Genomic DNA, 19496 nt, shown 5'->3' on the forward strand with positions numbered 1-19496 from the left:
ATCTCACCCGAAAGGCACTTCCTCCCACCAGTCATCTCCACCACTCCCCCCGCAAATTCTGGATGCAACCCGACTTATGCAGAGTGGGATAGTCCCCTCCCTCACTCTGGTCCCCAATTACACTAACACACAAGGGGATTCCTAATCAGACACATCAAGCAAGCAGCACCCTCTGAGACCACAAAAAATTAAAAAACCCAACCCAAACAAAACAAAACATTAGGCCTTCTCAAAAATATACCTAGTACATCAAGTCTGTCCCAGCTTATCCTCAACAATGAGCTGACTCTGCAGAAGTGTGCAACCCTGTCCACCCTCCCAGCCAGGCTGTCCCTATGATGTCCCTTTCCCTCCCAGGACTAACTGCCCTCACCTCCGTGCTCTTGAAATTGACATCGACCCATGAAATCGGTAATGTGCAAAGGAATGCAATGCAGTCGCCAGCTGTGATCCACACTCCATCACAGGAGCGATGCTTTGCCATCTGAGACACAGGGTGATTCTCAGAGATGGTGTTAAACCCTTGGTGCAGTCAGGAAAAATAATGAGATTGTATCCTGACCACTTGTCTAGAAAACTCATCAAAATGCACAAGGAGATGTTGAATCTGGTATACCTGCAGTATCTCCTACTGTCCATGGCTTTCTTCTCTATTCACTGAAAAATGATTTTTAATTCTAGAATTTGCCTAGGATTGTCATGAGACATCAGTTTAGAGCTGGCCTGAATCTACTTTTCTTTCCTTTAATAAAAACAGGCCATTGGTCCCTCGAGTGTCCTTGTCACCTCTTCTAATTTGCAGGATTCCCCAGAGTTTAACTGCCCAGAAAATGTTAGCTGGGACTGTGGTTTTGAGAGTCCTGAAAAGCCTCAGCTGGTTTGTATTTTAGTCTTCCTTTCCCTACTCCCTGACCACACACACTTCATCCATCTAACAAGTATTTACTGCTCTGCGGCCCAAAGGACAGGGGCTGGTGTTAGATCTGATCTGACCGCTGTATCTGCTCCTTGCAGAGCACAGTACCTGGACAGAGTAAACCCCATTAACTGAACTGGACAATTCACACACACACACAATAAGGTAAATACAAATGTTTTTGTACCATCTAGATGGTAAAAATTGAATTGATGCTTTCGAACTGTGGTGCTGGAGCAGACTCTTGAAGAGTCCCTTGGACAGCAGGGAGATCAAACCAGTCGATCCTAAAAGAAATCAACTCTGAATAGTCACTGGAAGGACTGATGCTGTAGCTCCAATACTTTGGCCACCTGATGCGAAAGCCAACTCATTGGAAAAGACCCTGATTGAGGGCAGGTGGAAAAAGGGGTGCCAGAGGATGAGAAGGCAGGTTGGATGGCATCAGTGACTCAATGGACATGAGTCTGAGCAAGCTCTGGGACAGTGAAGTATGGGGAGCATGGTGTGTTGTATTCCATGGGATCACAGAGTCGGACACGACTAAGCAAGTGAACAACAGACGGTAAAACAAATCTAACACACTCCCAGGCGGCACTAGTGGTAAAGAACCTGTCTGCCAATGCAGGAGACATGAGACACAGGTTCAGTTCTTGGGTTGGGAAGATTCCCTGGAGGAGGGCAAGCAACCCACTCCAGTATTCTTGCCTGGAGAATCCCACGGACAGAGGAGTCTGGCAGGTTGCCGTCTACCGGGCTGCAAAGAGTCAGGCACGACTTGAAGCAACTTAGCAGCAGTAGCAGCAGCATTCTGAAAACAAAACCAGACCACAGGCTGGTTCTGGGTGAGGGGCAGGTCCAGCCAGGACCCCATGGGCTTCATCCATGCAGCTGCCTCACCCCCATACTCCAAGTCTGTCCCTTTCCTCCCTATCCTGCCCCAGTTCAAAAACCAAAGTGACAGGCAATGGCACCACCTGCTCAGGTGTCCCCTAATTCAGCTCTCACTGATTCATTTTGCCCTAACTTCCATACCCAACACCTCCCTCAGCTCCACCTTCACCAGACTGGCCCCCAGCCACCCTGGCTGAGGTCACCTGAAATAAAAGTCACAGGCACGCGGCTCACCACCCTGCACTCAGGCTCCACTGCATAAACTGTCGCAAACACTGATCTCTTGGCTGTGTTCCAGAAAAAGCCAGCAAGTCTGCTGCCAATGGTTCCTAGGAATATGACGCAACATAATCTGACCAGCTGAAAAGGCTGAAGTCGCAAAGCTTTATGCCAGTTCCTGAGAAGCTAATGTTTGGGCAGAAAGCACAGGTATATTTAACAGGTGCTGTCCTGACAGGGCACAATCTCTTCCCAGCAGTGGCTAAATGTCTGTAATACCATCTTAAATAAAAGTCTTGCCCTAAATAGAAAATTTCTGCTCAACAAATAATTCAGATTGGCAGAACAAGGTGCTTTCAGCTCTCTGTAAGCTAATAAAGATTTTAAGACACAAAGTTATCAAAATCACAGGATGGTAAATTTTTAAAAGGCTTTCACCATTTTCTCCATGCACCTGAATATTCATTCCTTTGACTAATAACTCTTGAAATCCCTGCCGTACAATGAACAAGAGAGGCCACTTTACTTACAGTCCAGTGGAGGAGTAAAACAAAAATAAAATAAAAATTCATTTTGATGAGTATTAATATTAGGGTATTTAGGGTGAGTTAACTCCCAGGTGGCTCAGAGGTAAAGAATCTGTCTGCCAAAGCAGAAGATGTAGGTTCAAACCCAGGGTCAAGAAGATCCCCTAGAGAAGGAAATGGCTACCCACTCCAGTATTCTTGCCTGGGAAATTCTATGGACAGAGGAGACTGGTGGGCTCTAGTCCACTGGGAACACAGAGTCAGATATAACTTAGCGACTAAACAAGTATACTATCTATGGTGAAACAGATCACCAGCCCAGGTGGGATGCATGAGACAAGTGCTCCGGCCTGGTGCACTGGGAAGACCCAGAGGAATCGGGTGGAGAGGGAGGTGGGAGGGGGGATCGGGATTGGGAATACATGTAAATCCATGGCTGATTCAAAGAATAAAAAAAATAAAAAAAAATAAAAAAAAAAAAAGAGTATATGGGACAATGTGGATGAAAACAATCACTTGGGAAGAACCACTCTCTTGAATTTTAAAGATACAGCACTTTGAAGTACAATCTGCTTTATAAATGTTATTAATAGCATTGGGCTTCCCTTTACTAGTGGCTCAGCTAGTAAAGAATCCGCCTACAATGTGGGAGACCTAGGTTCAATCCCTGGGGTGGGGAGATTCCCTACCTGGAGAAGGAAAAGGCTATCCACTCCTGTATTCTGGCCTGGAGAATTCCATGGACTGTATAGTCTATGGGGTCGCCGGGAGTCAGACACGACTGAGCGACTTTCACTCATAGTTTTTCCATATTTTTAAATTAAGATTGTCAAACTTTAGTCTTAAGTCAAGACAGAAATATCCATAACTCTTACATAAGAATTTTAAACACAAAACCAAAAACTGAAGGGAACAAAAATTTAGCAGTATTTCAGTATTCACACAATTTTAGTCTACCAAGGAGTCACATTTGAGGCTAAAGTGAGGGAAAATCAAAATGTTGCAGAACAAATAAATGCCTGCTTCTGCCGAAACTTTCTTCCTAATCAGAATGAACAAAATACAAATGCTTCCTACTGGCCTAAGTACTTGTATGTCAAAACTACCAGAAAGGACTTGCTCATTTTAAACAATTCTCCACATCTTACAAATTTTTATTTCTTTAACTCCAATACTTATAAACATCAAGAGGATTTTGCAATCTGTCTTATGGCCCATAGCATAAACGTTAAAAAAAAAAAAAAAATCCACGAATGTAACGCATAATTCTGGAGCACCTTTTACATTCAAGACAGTGTGGAAGAGACACAAAAAACACAGGTTACACTATCAGTGCCCTTTTGATCTGTGAGAGGGAAGCAAGACTTCTCCCTGTAAATTTGTTCACACCAATATTTACTGAGTGCCTACTATGCACAGACCATCATTTAAGCACCGGAGATATAAAGAAAATGGAACGAGGCGTTTACCTACACCAAACCCTAGGAGTAATTCTCCCAGCCCCAGCAAGTACTCTTGACCAGGGTGAGTGAGTTTCGAACCACCTCCCGTTTTTGTATGAATGAGGGCCTAAGAATGGTTTTGACTTTTTAAATCAGTTGAAAAGAAATCAAGAGAAAAATGTAATAACATAAAAAAAATGATAGCGACTGATTCACACTGTTGTACGGCAGAAACCAACACGACACTATAAAGTAGTTATCCTCCAGTTTAAAAAATTAGAAAAAAAAGAAAATGATGGCTGTTTCCATGGAGATCATGTGACCACCATGCTGACCTCTGATCAGAACAATCCTGTTAACCCATTCCCAGCCAGCGGTGGTGAGACAGGCAGTGTGGAGCCAAGGAGCCCTGTTCTATGCAAAAGAGAAAAAGCCCCCTTCTTCTGCTGAGTGTGAACAGGGAAGCAAGAAACCCCAAGGCTGCTGGCTGCCATCCTGAATCCCAGAGGAGCCAACGTCAGGATGACAGACACCGACAAGAAGTCACGTGCCCTGAGGATTCCTGAACCACTGATCCTACCACGTCTGGTGTGAGCGCATCACATCTTTTTTAATGAAATCAATTCCTAACTGTTTACGGGGGTCTGCGTCTGGTGTCTGTTCCTAAAGTTCTTGCCTTTATTACCAAGCAAGAACGAAAGACAACAGATGAGCACAGTACAAAATTAAACATCTGTTCTGTTCAAGGGGGTATCACCATCACCATGTACAACTGCAGTCGTTAAGAAATGCTTACTATGCATCACTTTGCCTAAGTGTGAGTATTATCTCCATTTGAGAGATGAAGAAATATTTCAAGATGCTGAGAGAGGTTTGTTGACTCACTAAAAGGTCAAAAATGAGTGGCAGAGCTAGTCCTTGGGTCCAGGGCAGTCTAATACTGTGTTGTCGCACTTCTCATCTGCTAGAGGAACCTGTGGATCAAGGAGGATGCTAAAACGGTACCTGCAGAGGGCGCTATAGAGACTCACACTGGGGGTGTGGGAGAGGAGGGTTGCTAAACCCACTGGGAAGATGATGAAGGGGAAGGTAGAACTGATGGGGTAACTGCATCTTGACAGACACACAGGAACCACACAGGGAAAGAGCAAGTGCGGGGCTGTCACAGAAGAAACAGCAAGCGCAAATGCAGAGACCTCAGAGAGTGACTAGATGTGGGTGAATTAATATAACTATAAAGAGAGCAGTTTAAGATTGGCTAAACAGAGTAAGAAGGGCAAGATCATGAGGAGTCTCCTAGATGGTGCTAAGGAATCTAAACTACACCTTGAGGACTGGGGAGACTAGGCAAGGTTTTCAAATAAGCAACATGATCGAACCTGCACTTTATGAAGATGACAATGCCTGGAGGATGAAATAGGACCAGTTATGAGTCATCTAGGGGCTCCCCCACTTATACTCAGAAGTATAGAACATGCCTGTGATGCAAGAGATCACCTGCAATGCAGGAGACATGGGTTTGATCCCTGGGTTAGGAAGATCCCCTGGAGGAGGACATGGCAACCCACTCCAGTATGCTTGCCTGGAAAATCCCATAAGCAGAGGAGCCTGGTGGGCTACAGTCCATGAAGTCACAAAGAGCTGGGCATGACTGAGCAACTAAACAACAACAGCAGCAAAGCACTTAGGCTAAATGTGATAAAAGAGGCACCTCACGTTGGGACAAAATTATAAAAACTCACTGTAAGACAAATACCTAGGAAGTTGCATCATGTTTATGTACAGAAATACTCATTATTATACATGTGTTCTTGTCCCAATTTGTGCAAACTCCAAGAGATAGCGAAAGACAGGGAAGCCTGGCGTGCAGCAGTCCATGGGGTTGCAAAGAGTCAGACATAACTTAGTGGCTGAACACACATACATATTTGTCCCAAACTGTTCTATGAATTCAATACAGTCCCAGTCAAAATCCTGAAATATTCTTCATGAAACTTTGCAGATTCTAAAAACACACAGGCAAAGCAAGGTCCCAAAACAGTGAGGACAATGATGAAAAAGACAGGATAGAAGGACCTGCCTAATTCCACATACCAGGAACAAAACACAGTCACAGGTATCCACACACAATAGGTGATACAGCAGACTAGTGTAGAAAGAAGACACTTCAACTAATGGTGCAGGACATTTTCATTATTCATTCTTTAAAAATATCAGACCCCTACCCAACAATATATACAATAAAAACTACACCCCATAGTTTAGACATCTAAATGTAAAAGGCAACATTTAGTAGTTTCTAGAAAAAAAGAAAATGTTTTATGATCTCTTTAGAAAAGATGTCTTAAATAAAGCACAAACCAAAAAGAAGTAGAAAAATGCTATTATCAATATATCAAAAATCTAAAAATTCTATTCAACAAATTATACTACAGAAAATGACAACATGAATAATCACAGACTGGGAGAAGCCCTTTATCACACAATCAAAAGGTTCAAGATAAAGAAATTCTACAAGTCAAAAATTTTAATTATATAAAATTTAAAAACCTGGACAAATACGTTATATATATATCTATATGTATATTAAAAGAAATTCACAGAAAAGGAAACTCGAATAGCTATTCTCACTAGTGACCTCATTGCTGATGAGGAAAATGCAAGTTTAAAACAAAAATACGACTTCACACCCACTAAACTTACTACACTTGCAACATTAAAGGTTACCGAGCATTGGTAATGTGGTTGCTGCATACAGGGAGCTGTTTTCACGGTGGGTGGGAGTGTAAAGTGATACAACCACTTTGAGGTTGGGGGAAAAAAAGGTAATACTTTAGTAAAGTTTAATATGTGTATTTGCTACGACCCAACAATTCCAATCCTAAATTATGCTCTAGAAAAGGACTTAGACATGTATACAAGGGAATAGACAGCTCCAAGAGTGTTCAGGGCAGCAGTGTTTGAGAGAAAAAAATGAAAACAAAGTGGTCCTGGACTCCAGGACGGCTAAAGAAAAAGCACATTCATATAGTGAAGAACTATATATACGAAAACAAAAAGCCAGTTTGGTAGAATCTTAAGCAAACAGTGTTGAGTAGTTGCCGAGTATTAGCCTCTTCATCAAACTTCTGACATATGCTAAACAAATGTATGGGCTTCCCTGGTGGCTTAGTGGTAAAAGAATCCGCCTGCGAAGCAGGCGATCCCTGGGTTGGGAAGATCCCCTGGAGGGGCAAATTGCAACCTGCTCCCTTATTCTTGCCTGGGAAAGCCCATGGACAGAGAAGCCTGATGGGCTACAGTCCAAGGGGCTGCAAAACAGTTGGAAATGACTTAGCAACTAAACAATAGCAACAACAAACAAATGTATAAGTATGTATATATACATACATATAACATTTATACACATAGGGATATAGATATACTTCCTAAGCAATTTTCATATATATAAAATTTAATAATATGTTTTATACAAATGGATATATATGTAAACAATATGCAACATAATATTATATTAAGTTATATATGACTATTATACTATATATATCATATATGCAGCATAACATTGTTATATAATATATTACTATCTATATTATATGTTAGTCGCTCAGTCGTGCCTGACTCTTTGCAATCCCATGGACTGCAGCCCACCAGGCTTCTCTGTCCATGGGATTTTCCAGGCAAGAATACTGGAGTGGGTTGCCATTTCCTTCTCTAGGGGATCCTCCCGACTCAGGGATTGAACCTGGGTCTCCTGCATTGCAGGCAGATTTTTCACTGACTGAGCCACCAGGGAAGCTATATATTATATAATATAAATTGAAAAGAAATGTATGACAATGATTATCACAATATGTTTAATAAGATTGGTTGTAAAGGGGTAACACAGGAGAGGAGAAACCAAGAATTTGGTAACATTTTACTTCCGCATTTGTATGGTGGCTACATGGTAAGTCACTGCATTATTTATATCTATTTAAACATCTTAATATACAATATTACAAACAGATACAGTTTTAAAGAGCAACACATAGAAATATTTACATTCTAAAAGAGAGATGGCAAAAAAAAATAAAATAAAAAAAATAAAAGAGAGATGGCTCTCCATCAAAAAGCAAAACGCATGAAAATGAAATAATTTGTAAATATAAAATTCAGTAAGTGACAAGCATCTTATTCAAATTGATTTGACTCAAAAAATGGAAAAGTTAAATGCAGATATTCTTTCAATAAACACAGCACAGATTTTTATTTTCATGTGTAAGGGGAAAAAAAATAACCTCTAAATAAAATTTACCTGTGAACCTAGACCAAACAGACTTTCCAGTAGACCAATTCAGGAAAATTGAATTAAAAACAGAGTGTGAAAGACAGTGTGAGAAACTGTACAATAGCAATACAATAAACAAGAACCAAAGTAAGAGACAGGAGAGAACAGAACAGCACCGAGTCTGCACTAGGTAATGAAAGCAAAGCCTGTCAAACCCATACAAGGCATGAGAAATAACAGTTATATAGTACTGGTGATGGAATGAAATTATTTTCTCCAGTCATATTTTCTCACTCAAAATTAAGACTGATGCTTGCTGCCTTCCATGCAGAATGAGTCAGGGGGTTAAATCTGTAGGACCACACGCAGGAAAGAAAGGCTAGCATCTTTTCAAGCACAGCTAACAGTCGTTTCCACTCTGCACTAACTAAACACCCCCCACCACCACCCCCAGCCCCCATCCGCGTTAGAGCATGAAGGGCATCCACGGCAGATGAGGACAGCTACGCTACAGCCAGATCGACCAGGCAAGACACCTGGATTTCCAAGGGGGCCAGAGACCAGCCCCAAGCCTTCAGAAGATCTTGTGTAAATATTTTTTCTAAAGACTTACTCACCAAGGAGCCTCAAAATTTCCTCTGAGTCTAAAGGAACTTGTGGTTCCCAGGGGAAAGGATGGGGAGAAGAGATAGCTAGGGAGTTCGGGACGGACATGTGCACACCGCTGTATTTAAAATGGATAACCAACAAGGACCTACTGTATAGCACAGGGAACTCTGCTAGGTGTTCTGTGGCAGCCTGGATGGGAGGGGAGCATGAGGGAGAATGGAAACCTGTGTATGCATGGCTGAGTCCTTTCCCATTCACCTGAAAACTACCACAATATTGTTTGTTAATCAGCTATGCGAGCGTGCTAAGTCACTAAGTTGAATACAACTCTATGCAACTCTATGGAGTATGGCCCGCCAGGCTCCAATGTCTGTGGGATTCTCCAGGCAAGAATACTGGAGTGGGTCACCATGCCCTCCTCCAGGGGATCTTCCTGACCCAGGGATCAAACCTGCATCTCTTCCTTCTACCTGCATTGCCAGGTGGGTTCTTAACCACTGTCACCACCTGGGAAGCCCTAACTGACTATACCCCAACACAAAATTTTTAAAAATTATTTTTTAAAACAAATTTCCTTTGATTCTAATAGGTTATCTACAGCAATTTTGTCCTCAGGCGTCATCAATCTGATCAGAACTAAATTAGACTCAGTGATCTGCCCTTTAAAAGACATCCACATCAGCCAAATGTAACCAAGACACACCCTTGAAAAGCAAATGTTAAATGCAGACCAAATGCCTGAAGCACTCTCATTAAAAAACAATAATGATGAGGAAATATACCTTGGCTCCTAGTGCTAGCAGAAGAAACAGCTAAAGCATCCGACTTCACAACAAGGGCCTCTACAGTGGCATGTAGAGATGAAGAGAAGGCAGAAATGAACATCCTAATCTCTGGTCCTCTAGCAGAAACAGCCAGATCTGCAGGACTAAACACCAGACACGTGTCCACCGAGATTTATATTCAGAGCTGCATAGATGCTGGAGCAGTGGATACTGGAACACAGGAGGCAGCCTGAGCACCCCCGCCTCTCCCAACAGATGGCTGAGGCTTTCCCAGGAATCTGGGTAAACTGTAGATGGGTTCTCTGTACATACAGAATTTATTATAAGGGAAGCTAATTTTAAAATGTTCTGTTTATCTTAGGACAGAATGAAGTCGAACCACGCAGGAGATGCAGAAATACCACCAGACATGAACTACTTGTGTATTTTCAGGATATTAAAGCAGTACGCTGGAGTAACATCAAAAGACTGAAATACATCTGAGCTCTAGTAAGCGAAAACAGTGCAGACCCGGGAGGGATCAGCGGGTAAATCTGAAACTTGAAGGGTGACGTGCACCACAGAAGCAGACAGAAATGTGTCAAGGGGTACTCAGAACCCACCATGAACATAACTTCTAGGACATCCACTTGATGCCAACAGATGCTACCCAGTATCACAAAAACTCATTTCTTAAATCATAAAAAATTTTTCAAGCATGCAATAGCCTGCTTAGTTCCACAGCCTTATATATTCTCCAAAGTGGAGCAGCCCACTCCACTTTACCATTACAGGTACTTCAGTGAAAAATCTGAGCAACAGAAAAGCATATAAAATTGATTTTAGGGCTGTCAGAACTCTGAATAATTATTTCCATTTGAGACCAGGATTAGAAATTTTGAGTGACCTGTTACACAGTTCTTAAATGGGTATGAATCTAGGTCATCGGATTTTCCCAAACTACAATGTCTTTCTGGAGGGGGGAAAAAAGGGTGGGAGGTAGATATTCTACTGGGACCAAAGAACTTAGAGGTTAAATTTCCAATACTAACTAGAGTGGAAAGCTCACATGATTCTTAATCCAAGCTACCTTGTTGCCAATCAGCTGAAAATGAGAATCTCTCATTGTCTAGTAATCTCTCTGAGACACGTGATTTTAAAGCAAAGCTAAAGTATAGATCTCTCCTTTTACTTCCGAACCCAGGTTAATGTTTGGTCTTTTTAAAATTGTGTGCAAGGGATTTCCCTGGTGGTCCAGCGGTTAAGACTTCACCTTCCAGTAGAGGGGTTGCAGGTTTGAGCCCTGGTCAGGGAGATAACATCCCACATGCCTTGTGGCCAAAAAACTAAAACATTAAAAAAGAAAGAAAGAAAAATAAATAAATAAAAATAAAAAAGAAAGAAACAATACAATAAGAAATTCAATAAAGAGTTTGTTAAAAAAGGTAACTATGTTTAAAAATAATAATAATAAAATGTGTTCAAGAATTCCCTCCGAATACTTTTTAGCACTAGGTTCCATACAATCTGGGCTGCCCTGGTGGCTTAGACAGTAAAGAATCTGCCTGCCAACGTAGGAGACCCGGGTTCAATCCCTGGGTTGGGAAGATACCCTGGATAAGGGAATAGCTACCCACTCCAGTGTTCTTGCCTGGAGAATTCCAGGGACAGAGAAGACCCACCATAGGGTCTCAGAGTCGGACACAACTGAGCGACTAACACTCATTTTTCATACAATCTGGCCAGTTGAAAATGCTGTTCAGTTGAACACAAAACAGCACACAGTTCCTCTGGTGGAAGAATTATGGCCTTCCTATCTTTTCATTCTAGACTGACTCACAAAGGATTAAGTAACCGGCAGAAAACGATTAAAGGAAAGGAATTTCACCAAGGCCTCCTCATTCAATAGAGTCAGAGGGCAAGCAGCAATGTATCATGTCTGTTAATTACTAAGCAGTCTAAGATATATTGAAAGTAATAAGGAAGAAAAAAATTCTAAATGATTAACACTCATCAAAAACAAACATCTGCAAATGTATAATTTTACAGATAGTTAGTTCATCAATGTATTTAATTCTAAATACAATCAGCCTAAATAAATAAGACTGCTAGGGACTGACTATTACTACTAAATTTCAAAACCTGCTGTTAGGAATTGTGACAGAATTAAATAGCACTGGCTGAGCATTTTTAACTAGTTGTCCATCAATGGTTCTGAGTATGTATGGGGCTTGTTAAATTTAAAAAACAAGTAGATGTTACATCTGAAATTTAAAATTGAAAGAGGAAAAAGTATTCTACAGTGACACCTACTGGTGAAGTGTGATGTGGTGGCACAACACTATTAGACAAAGGAAACATGTTTACGTCCCCTACCTAGCAAGTTAGAAGCTACAGGGAAAGACTGAATGACATTGCAAAGGGAAAATCTAAACAAAACCATTACATATACCAGGGTCTGTAACTACAAAATAAGTCTAAAAGCACATCATGACCCCTCTTGATCAAAGATCTTCAAATCAATAAATCTGAAAGAGGTTTCTTTTGGCCCCAGTTGGTCAAGCAAGTCAGTTTTTTATGTGTGAGTTAAAGGTAAGATAACTTTCCCGGCGGTGCAGTGGTAAATAATCCGCCTGCAATGCAGGAGGCTCGGGGAATCATGGGTTTGATCCCTTGTTCGGGAAGATCCCTGGAGTAGGAAATGGCAACCCACTCCACTATTCTTGCCTGAAAAATTCCAAGGACAGGGGAACCTGCCAGGCCACAGTCTACAGGGTCGCAAAGAGTCAGACATGACTGAGCACAAACACACACACACACACACACACACACAAAGGTAATATGTTCAATTTACTCATGCTTCTTTCATATTTTAAAGACTAAAACTGGAAAAGGCAAACTTGAGCTCTGCAAAAAGTTAAGCATTTTATCAGTTTTCAATTTAAGTTGAAGGCTTAAATAAAAAGCTGACACCTGCTTTAAAAATCTAACTTTTATATAAACCTCCAAGTTTCAGTTTCAAAACACCACTTTTGAAAAAAATGACCATCAAGATCAACAAAAGGCCAGATAATCACATTTTCCCTAAAATGCATGTTGCAAAGGACTGGGTCCTTTTCCACTCTACTTTCACACACAAATGTTAGAAATAATAATGCTTAATATTACTAGTGTCATCATCTCCTTCAGAATCTCAATGCAAAACAACTCCAAAAACATTAGTTGAGCCCATGTACTTCCTCTAAAACTAAGATTTTCAAACATGCTGTTTCAAACACAACTTTAGTCAAAAGAAAAGTTAACTGGTGATACGATAGGAAGCATATTTTTCTTTTAAAAAACAGGTATAATATGCCATAGAGAGCTAGAAAGAAAAGATAATCAACTTCGACTCCAAGATTCCCATAAAATCTTACAAATTAGAGAACCTAAAATCCAGGAGATGGTGAGGGGCAGCGAGGCCTGGCGTGCTGCAGTCCATGGGGTCTCAAAGAGTCAGACACAACTTAGCCACAGCACAACAAAAATCCAGCACAATGGTCAAATGAATAAGAGAAAATCTGGTTTTAGTCTTGGATCATCCAATAATCAGTTGGGTCTCCAAGAAGTAGATAACCTTTAAGGAGTCAGACAATCTTTCCAGGCCTCATGGTAAGGCCGCAGCCAAGATTCCAGTTTCTGTGATCTCCCCAGCACGTGGTATTGACTTGGGCATCAGTGTGTACACATCAATGACAGAGAGATACAGCAACCAAACAGTGGCTCCATCTTCCCAGTACCCTATGCTATAAGGGAGCAATGCCAATAGGATCACACATTCACACTGCAGCGCCGCCGCTTACAACAGAGAGAGACGTCCTTTCATCTCCTGCGCCTCCCACGTGGCTCACAGTCAGAACTGACCACCGGCTGAGAAAAGCACAGCTGTGGGAAAAGAATGCTCCTTATGTAACAAGCGAGACTCCAATGTCAACGCTCTGTGGAGATTTTTCTGGTAATACAGGTATCTTTCTTACTTCCACATTCTCTTTTATACACTATGTCTGTTTCACAACCATTACAGGATCAATGTGTAAGATGCTTAAAAGGCTGTAGATCCTCAAATAGGATGGAACTTGCTCTAAAAGGCTGGAATATCAAAGTTGGAATGTGTTCATTTTGGTCCTAACATTTCCTATATGTATCACCTACCTGTTAAAACTGATTCGGATATTGAACCACTGGGGATGGGGATACAATACACACTTTGGATGCTAATTCTCACCAACAACGGGGCATTTAATAAAACAACTGCTTCAGATATAATCAAACCTCTCTACTCAGAACTGCAAAAGGCAAAGTGGAACAAAGATGATGTGCTTTGCTTGTATATGGCTACAAAAACTTTTGAAAACAACATTAAAGTGTTGTTCATCAGCTTTTTCTACTTGGAGCTTAAGTTGCATGAGTTCTTCTCATTTAGATATTTTAAAAAGTGTATCCAGAGCCCTTCCTTCATCTACCCTTCTGCCTGTTTAAGTCAACTGACTGGCATTTAAGGTCAAGTGACAAAGGAACATAAAGTTTACTTATGCCAAAGGTGACTTGTTAGGTTTTCTATGGAATTCAAACTGTATCTTTTTTCTCTACAATACAAAATATTAGTTCTCAGAGTGTAAATTTATTCAATTATTTCAACTGCACTATTTTCATCATTTAAATTTAACTATTTAAATTCATTCACTCATCAAATAATTTTTTATTGAGCATCTATTAATGGCCAGACTCAAAGAGTTGGGAAAAGGAATCAACCAGAGGGAATGAATGAGACAGGAAGGCAATACACATGAAAACAAATAATTTCAGATAGTGGTAAGTGCTATTTAAAAAACAGCTCTTTAAAGGATGACTATAGTCTTCTGATTTACTTTTTTGATACAAGTGAATACATTCCTTGCAGACCTCAGGAAACAAAGAATCGAGAATCATTTTAAAAGGGAAAGTTTACAGCTCAGATTCAATACACATGTGGATTGCAGTTTTAATATCCTAAATATGAGTCAAAGGAAGTATAATAGAAAGAGAACCACTGAAATATGAGATGAAACAGATTTAAAACATCTGCTCTCTCTCTCTCTTTGAGGGATAAGCACAAGAGGAGAAAGGTGAACATCTTTTTTTTTTTTAAAGAGAAGACAAAGGGAAAAAAAATAGAGAAGCTTCCCCAGCATTTATGGTATTCTGTGATATTTAAAGGCAACTACAACACACGATAAGAAAGCTACATAAAGGCAAAAATATTTAAAATAATCTTCAAGAATATTCAAATCACTCCCCTCTCCCCCGCCCCGCACACACATCCCAGCAGCCTTATTCTCCTTTGAGGGGCACTTAAAAGCTGCTGGTTTGGCAAGAACTTATTTTCTGACTTTGGCTCATTTCCAAACTCTCCAAAATATGCACGGCCAAGGTAAGCTGTTTCTCTTACGCCTATCTTCAATTCCACGGCGAGCCAAGAAGGAGTGGATAGACACAATCTCCATCTCGGCTGCGCACTGCAAGGTGAGGGATCGGCCGGGAAGGGGCTCCCAGCTCGGCCCGGCCCCTCCAGCCCACCCGCCAGGCCCACCGAGCACGGCCTCCGCCCACCGCCCGAGAAGGACAGATACGGAGGATGGAGGAGGCGCTCGGCGGCATCTGGGGAGGTGGACCCGCAGCGCCCACGCACACCCCCCCCCCCCCACGGAGCCCCATCCTCGGGGCCACCCCGGACCCCGGCTCCGGAGCGCCTCTGACCTCTCCGGGCCCCGGGGCTGCTGCTGCCGCCGCTGGTGCAGCCGGTCGGACTACCAGAGCTGCTGCTGCTGCTGTTGCCGCCACCGCCCTTGGCATTCTTGCGCGGGGCCATCGCGCGCACCGCTGGAGCAGGCAAGGGTGGGGGGCTCCCTCCGGCCGCGGGGGGCGCAGGCGCTGCAGCGGGTGCGGGCTGCGGCTCCTGAAGCTGCACGGGTGTCTCGGCACCGCCCGCAGCGCCTCCGAGGACTTTTCGCCCGCGTGCCTCCGGCGCGCGCTCGGCCCTCGCGTGCTCCGAGCTGGTGACTGCCCTCCCGGCGCGAGAGCGCGCTGCTCACCCGCCCTAAGGCCACGCCCCCGTCAGGCGAGCCCCACCCCTCCCCGCCCACAGAAGACTGAGCGACGGGGTATACAGCCAGTCACAAGGGTCTCTGTGAGGGGGCGTAACCGTGCCGCGTTTCCCCGCCCCGCTGCAGGCTTAGGGCTGCTCTGGCGCGACGCTGCGGCCTGTGAGAGCCAGCAGCTTTCGACTTTCCAGTCTGTCCTGGTCCTTTGGAACGTGGCAGACGTGGAAGGCAAGAGACTCTCGCGAGCTTTGGCGGACCCTGTACAATGGGGATGGGGCGGGGCGGGCGACACGTGTGCAGCGTCTGGACTAGAGTTCACCCTCTGTTAGCGTTTCGCCGGGAATTTTGTTCGTGTCCCACTTCCCTGTGCACACAGAGAGCTAAGTGAGGCAACGTCCCTTCTTGCGAAAAAACTATTTGTCAGTATTAATATTACGACATTTCTGAAATGGTGATGTTAGAACTAACTAAATGCTTAAGCCATACGTAGTTGGTTTTTAAAGCAGGACGTCACTCCGTTTGTGCCATCAGCGTTTTCAGAAGATCTTAGTTAAGAGGTGCAAATGTAAAGCAAAAAGTTCATTTCCTTGCTCTGCTCCGCACTCTCTATCTGAAGTCTCTCTCCGCAGCGCTGACGTCTTCATTCCTCTCCCTTGATGTCCCCACCCTGGGTCCCCCCATGCAGGGGCAGGTAGTCTAGGCCTTCAGCTGCTTCTGACCGCACGTGGTCTTAAGAATATCTGGGTCCCTGGATGAGCCAGATAGGAGCTTGAGATTAGGCACATTGTCATCATCATCTTTGTGCCGCAGTCGCCAACACAATGCCTAAGGCAACAGACAAGCCGGACCTGTTCAGTGATTTTATACACTTCTGGTAACTGCTTAACACTTTCCCCCAATTCTTGACCATGTTTCAGAGCACCGCCTGGGGCGTGCCTTAAGAGGGCCGAGGAACCAGAGTCACCGTTGCAGAGTGGCACCTGCTTTTATTCCTCTTCTCCAGTTCTGCCACCCCGCACTGGCAGATCCTTGGCCTCACCCGCCTCTTCTGGATTCACAGAAGCCCACGGGAGGGTCGCACTGCATAATGAGAAGGCCTCTTTCTCCTTTTCGTGAAATTATATTAGATAATTATCAAGATAGAGCAGGGTAGCAGAGCTCACAGGGTTTGTACTGAAGCAGCTTGTTCAGTTTTTATCTCATGGCATCTTCTTCTGCCTTCACCCACCCTTTTTCTCATCCAAATCCCTTAACCATTATTTCATTGGGTGGAGGGGGATGCAGAGCTGGACTAAGAGACAAATCTAAGTGAAAGAGCCTAATATAAAAGTATAATGAGAAATGAGCTGAGCAGACAATGCTCAAGATACTTGAACTCTTAAATTCTGACAAGAATCCTTGTGGTGTCTGTTTCTTGGGTGTGAGGTAAATCAGGCCCAGAGAGGTTAAATTAAGTAGGTAACAGAGCTAGTAGGTGATGGAGCAGGGATGCGATATGGTTCCATCTGGGTCCAGAGTCTACGGTCAGAATTCTCCTTCCAAGGACAAGGTTCAGGTTTGAGCAGAGAATGTCTCACTGGCTCCTTGTTCTCGTAGCAGTTGTCTCCTGGAAGCCTCCTTGACCCAACTGCAAAGACAGGTCTGAAAAAACCTGATGGTGGTTACTTAGCAAGGTACACCTCTTTGAGGAAATCAGGTTTCTCTGATAACAGACTCCATGATGTCATGGAATGATGTTTTGCAGAAACCATCACTGTATTTCAGAATACAGTGAAACCATTTTCCTGTATTTCCAGCAACCAAACCTGGTACCACTGATAAGATACATAGCTGGGTATCTTAGCCAGTACCAGACCAAAATAGAGGCTTTGTAAACAGATATCATGGGAAGTTAGAGGTTTCCTGACTTCATCCATGTAATGCAAGAAGCAGCTACAATGATGTGTATATGCTCACTGTTATAAAATAAAACTTGTAATAATATCCATGGCATTCCCCGGTGGTGCAGCAGGTGAAGAATTCACCTGCAATGCAGGAGACACAGGAGATGTGGGTTTGATCCCTGGGTTGGGAAGATCCCCTGGGGAATGAAACGGCAACCCACTCCAATATTCTTGCCTGGGAGATCCCATGGACAGGGAAGTCTGGTGGGCTACAAAGAATCTGACGTGACTGAGCGACAACACATACAAACACACACAAATAATGTCAGTTTATATATTTACAGCTGTATATACTTACCTATTATGAGTATTAAAAAAACACAAAGCTTACCTTGGACCCATGAATTTCTTTACAGAAGTCCTTTTCTCAGCATTAAGGTGGAGAAGGTTAGGAAGTCAAGGTACCTTTGAAATTAAAAAGTTGAAGCTCTCCTTAACAGGAGCCTATTCTCATTTCTGTGGTTTCTGAGTAAGCTATGAATGAACCCTGGCTGAAGCAATGTTAAAAGGACCATAAAGACAAGACTTAACTAGGACAATGTATTAAAATACTAACTTAATAGAGCTTTTGAACCAGGTCAAATATGCCTTTCAGATATTTCCATAAACTTTCCATTGGCTTCACCACTGGGATTTGAAAGTGAGAACTTGAGGACAAGATTTGTCCTAGTTGTTTTTTTCCCTCATGTTGACCCTTCACAATCTCTAGTTAAATGCTTTCCAAATTAAATATTTCTGGACTTATGTAAACCTATTATTTTAAAGGTGCATTTTGCCTGCTTCCTAGAAAGTGGCTCTGATTTACATGCAGTCTTCCTAATGTAAAACTTTATTATTGCAAACTAAAAATAAGTATTTCTCTATCATTATTGATCATAGTAAATTCTGCTCTAGTGAAAAAAATGTCAGTGGATCATGATGATTCAGTTGTGTGTTTTCATTTTACATTAGTAGAATGTGTTGCAATGAAGGACATGTCTATAAATGCAAGAGCAGTTTTAAGGCATTCTGTACTCAAAGTGTTCTCAAAGCAATTATTCCCATATGAGTTATATCTCAACAAGTAAGTAAACTGTCATTTTCATCAAACAGCTTGACTTTATATTACTATAGAAAAAATGAACCTGGGTAGTGTCTATCTTATAAATACATGGAATGAATTTCTATAAGAAGTCATTTTAAATCTAGTCAAAAATAGATCAGAATTGGAAATACTGCATTGTGATACAGAAAAATAATCTGAAAACATACTAGCTAAAAAACCTATAGTTTCCCTTTTCATTTCAATTCTTTACATTTTCCATCAGAATTTGTGGTATTTCATGCCAAATTCTCTTCCTAAAAAACAAACAACAAAAAAATAGCATCTATTCTCTATAAGTAATCTTTCATCTATAAGTACATCTATCATCTATAAGTAATAACTATCACTAGGTCTTAAGTTTCCTAGTCTAAGGAAGTAATAGAATTAATTGATTCTACTCACATCTAAAATTTAAGACCAGAAAGGAACTTAAGCATGGAGAAAAGTCAAATAATTAGAGAATAACTACTGAATATAGGCCTGGTGATTGTATGGTATATTAAAGGAAATATTTGTGTGATTTAGGAGTCTTTAGAAAGTACTGGAGAAATCAAGAAAAGAAAAAGGAAGTGGAAGGGTCCCAAAGATTCAGTTTATTTTCAAAATAATTTTACTTAAACTATAGTGGCCACAAGGAGGTGGAAATAGGTCCCTTATCCAAAAACAAAGTATCCTAAAGCTAGTTTCTAGATCCTCCAATTTCATCAAG

General features: G+C 42.1%; 1 protein-coding gene across 6 annotated transcripts in view; it reads right to left on the reverse strand.

Annotated features, from left to right (window-relative positions):
- ASPH (aspartate beta-hydroxylase) overlaps positions 1–15771 on the reverse strand; it is a 178318-nt gene extending 162547 nt beyond the window's left edge. For 2 of the 6 annotated variants that reach the window (XM_043483591.1, XM_043483586.1), the window contains exon 1: positions 15417–15771. In XM_043483591.1, the coding sequence (XP_043339526.1) occupies positions 15417–15528 (112 nt within the window). In that variant the 5' untranslated portion in view covers positions 15529–15771. The remainder of the gene's footprint in view (positions 1–15416) is intronic. The other 4 variants (XM_043483587.1, XM_043483592.1, XM_043483588.1 and 1 more) reach the window with 3 other exon arrangements.
- Between the last annotated feature and the right edge of the window lie 3725 nt (positions 15772–19496).

Source organism: Cervus canadensis, chromosome 12, assembly GCF_019320065.1.
Source record: "Cervus canadensis isolate Bull #8, Minnesota chromosome 12, ASM1932006v1, whole genome shotgun sequence".
In the NCBI taxonomy this organism is placed as follows: Eukaryota; Metazoa; Chordata; class Mammalia; order Artiodactyla; family Cervidae; genus Cervus; species Cervus canadensis.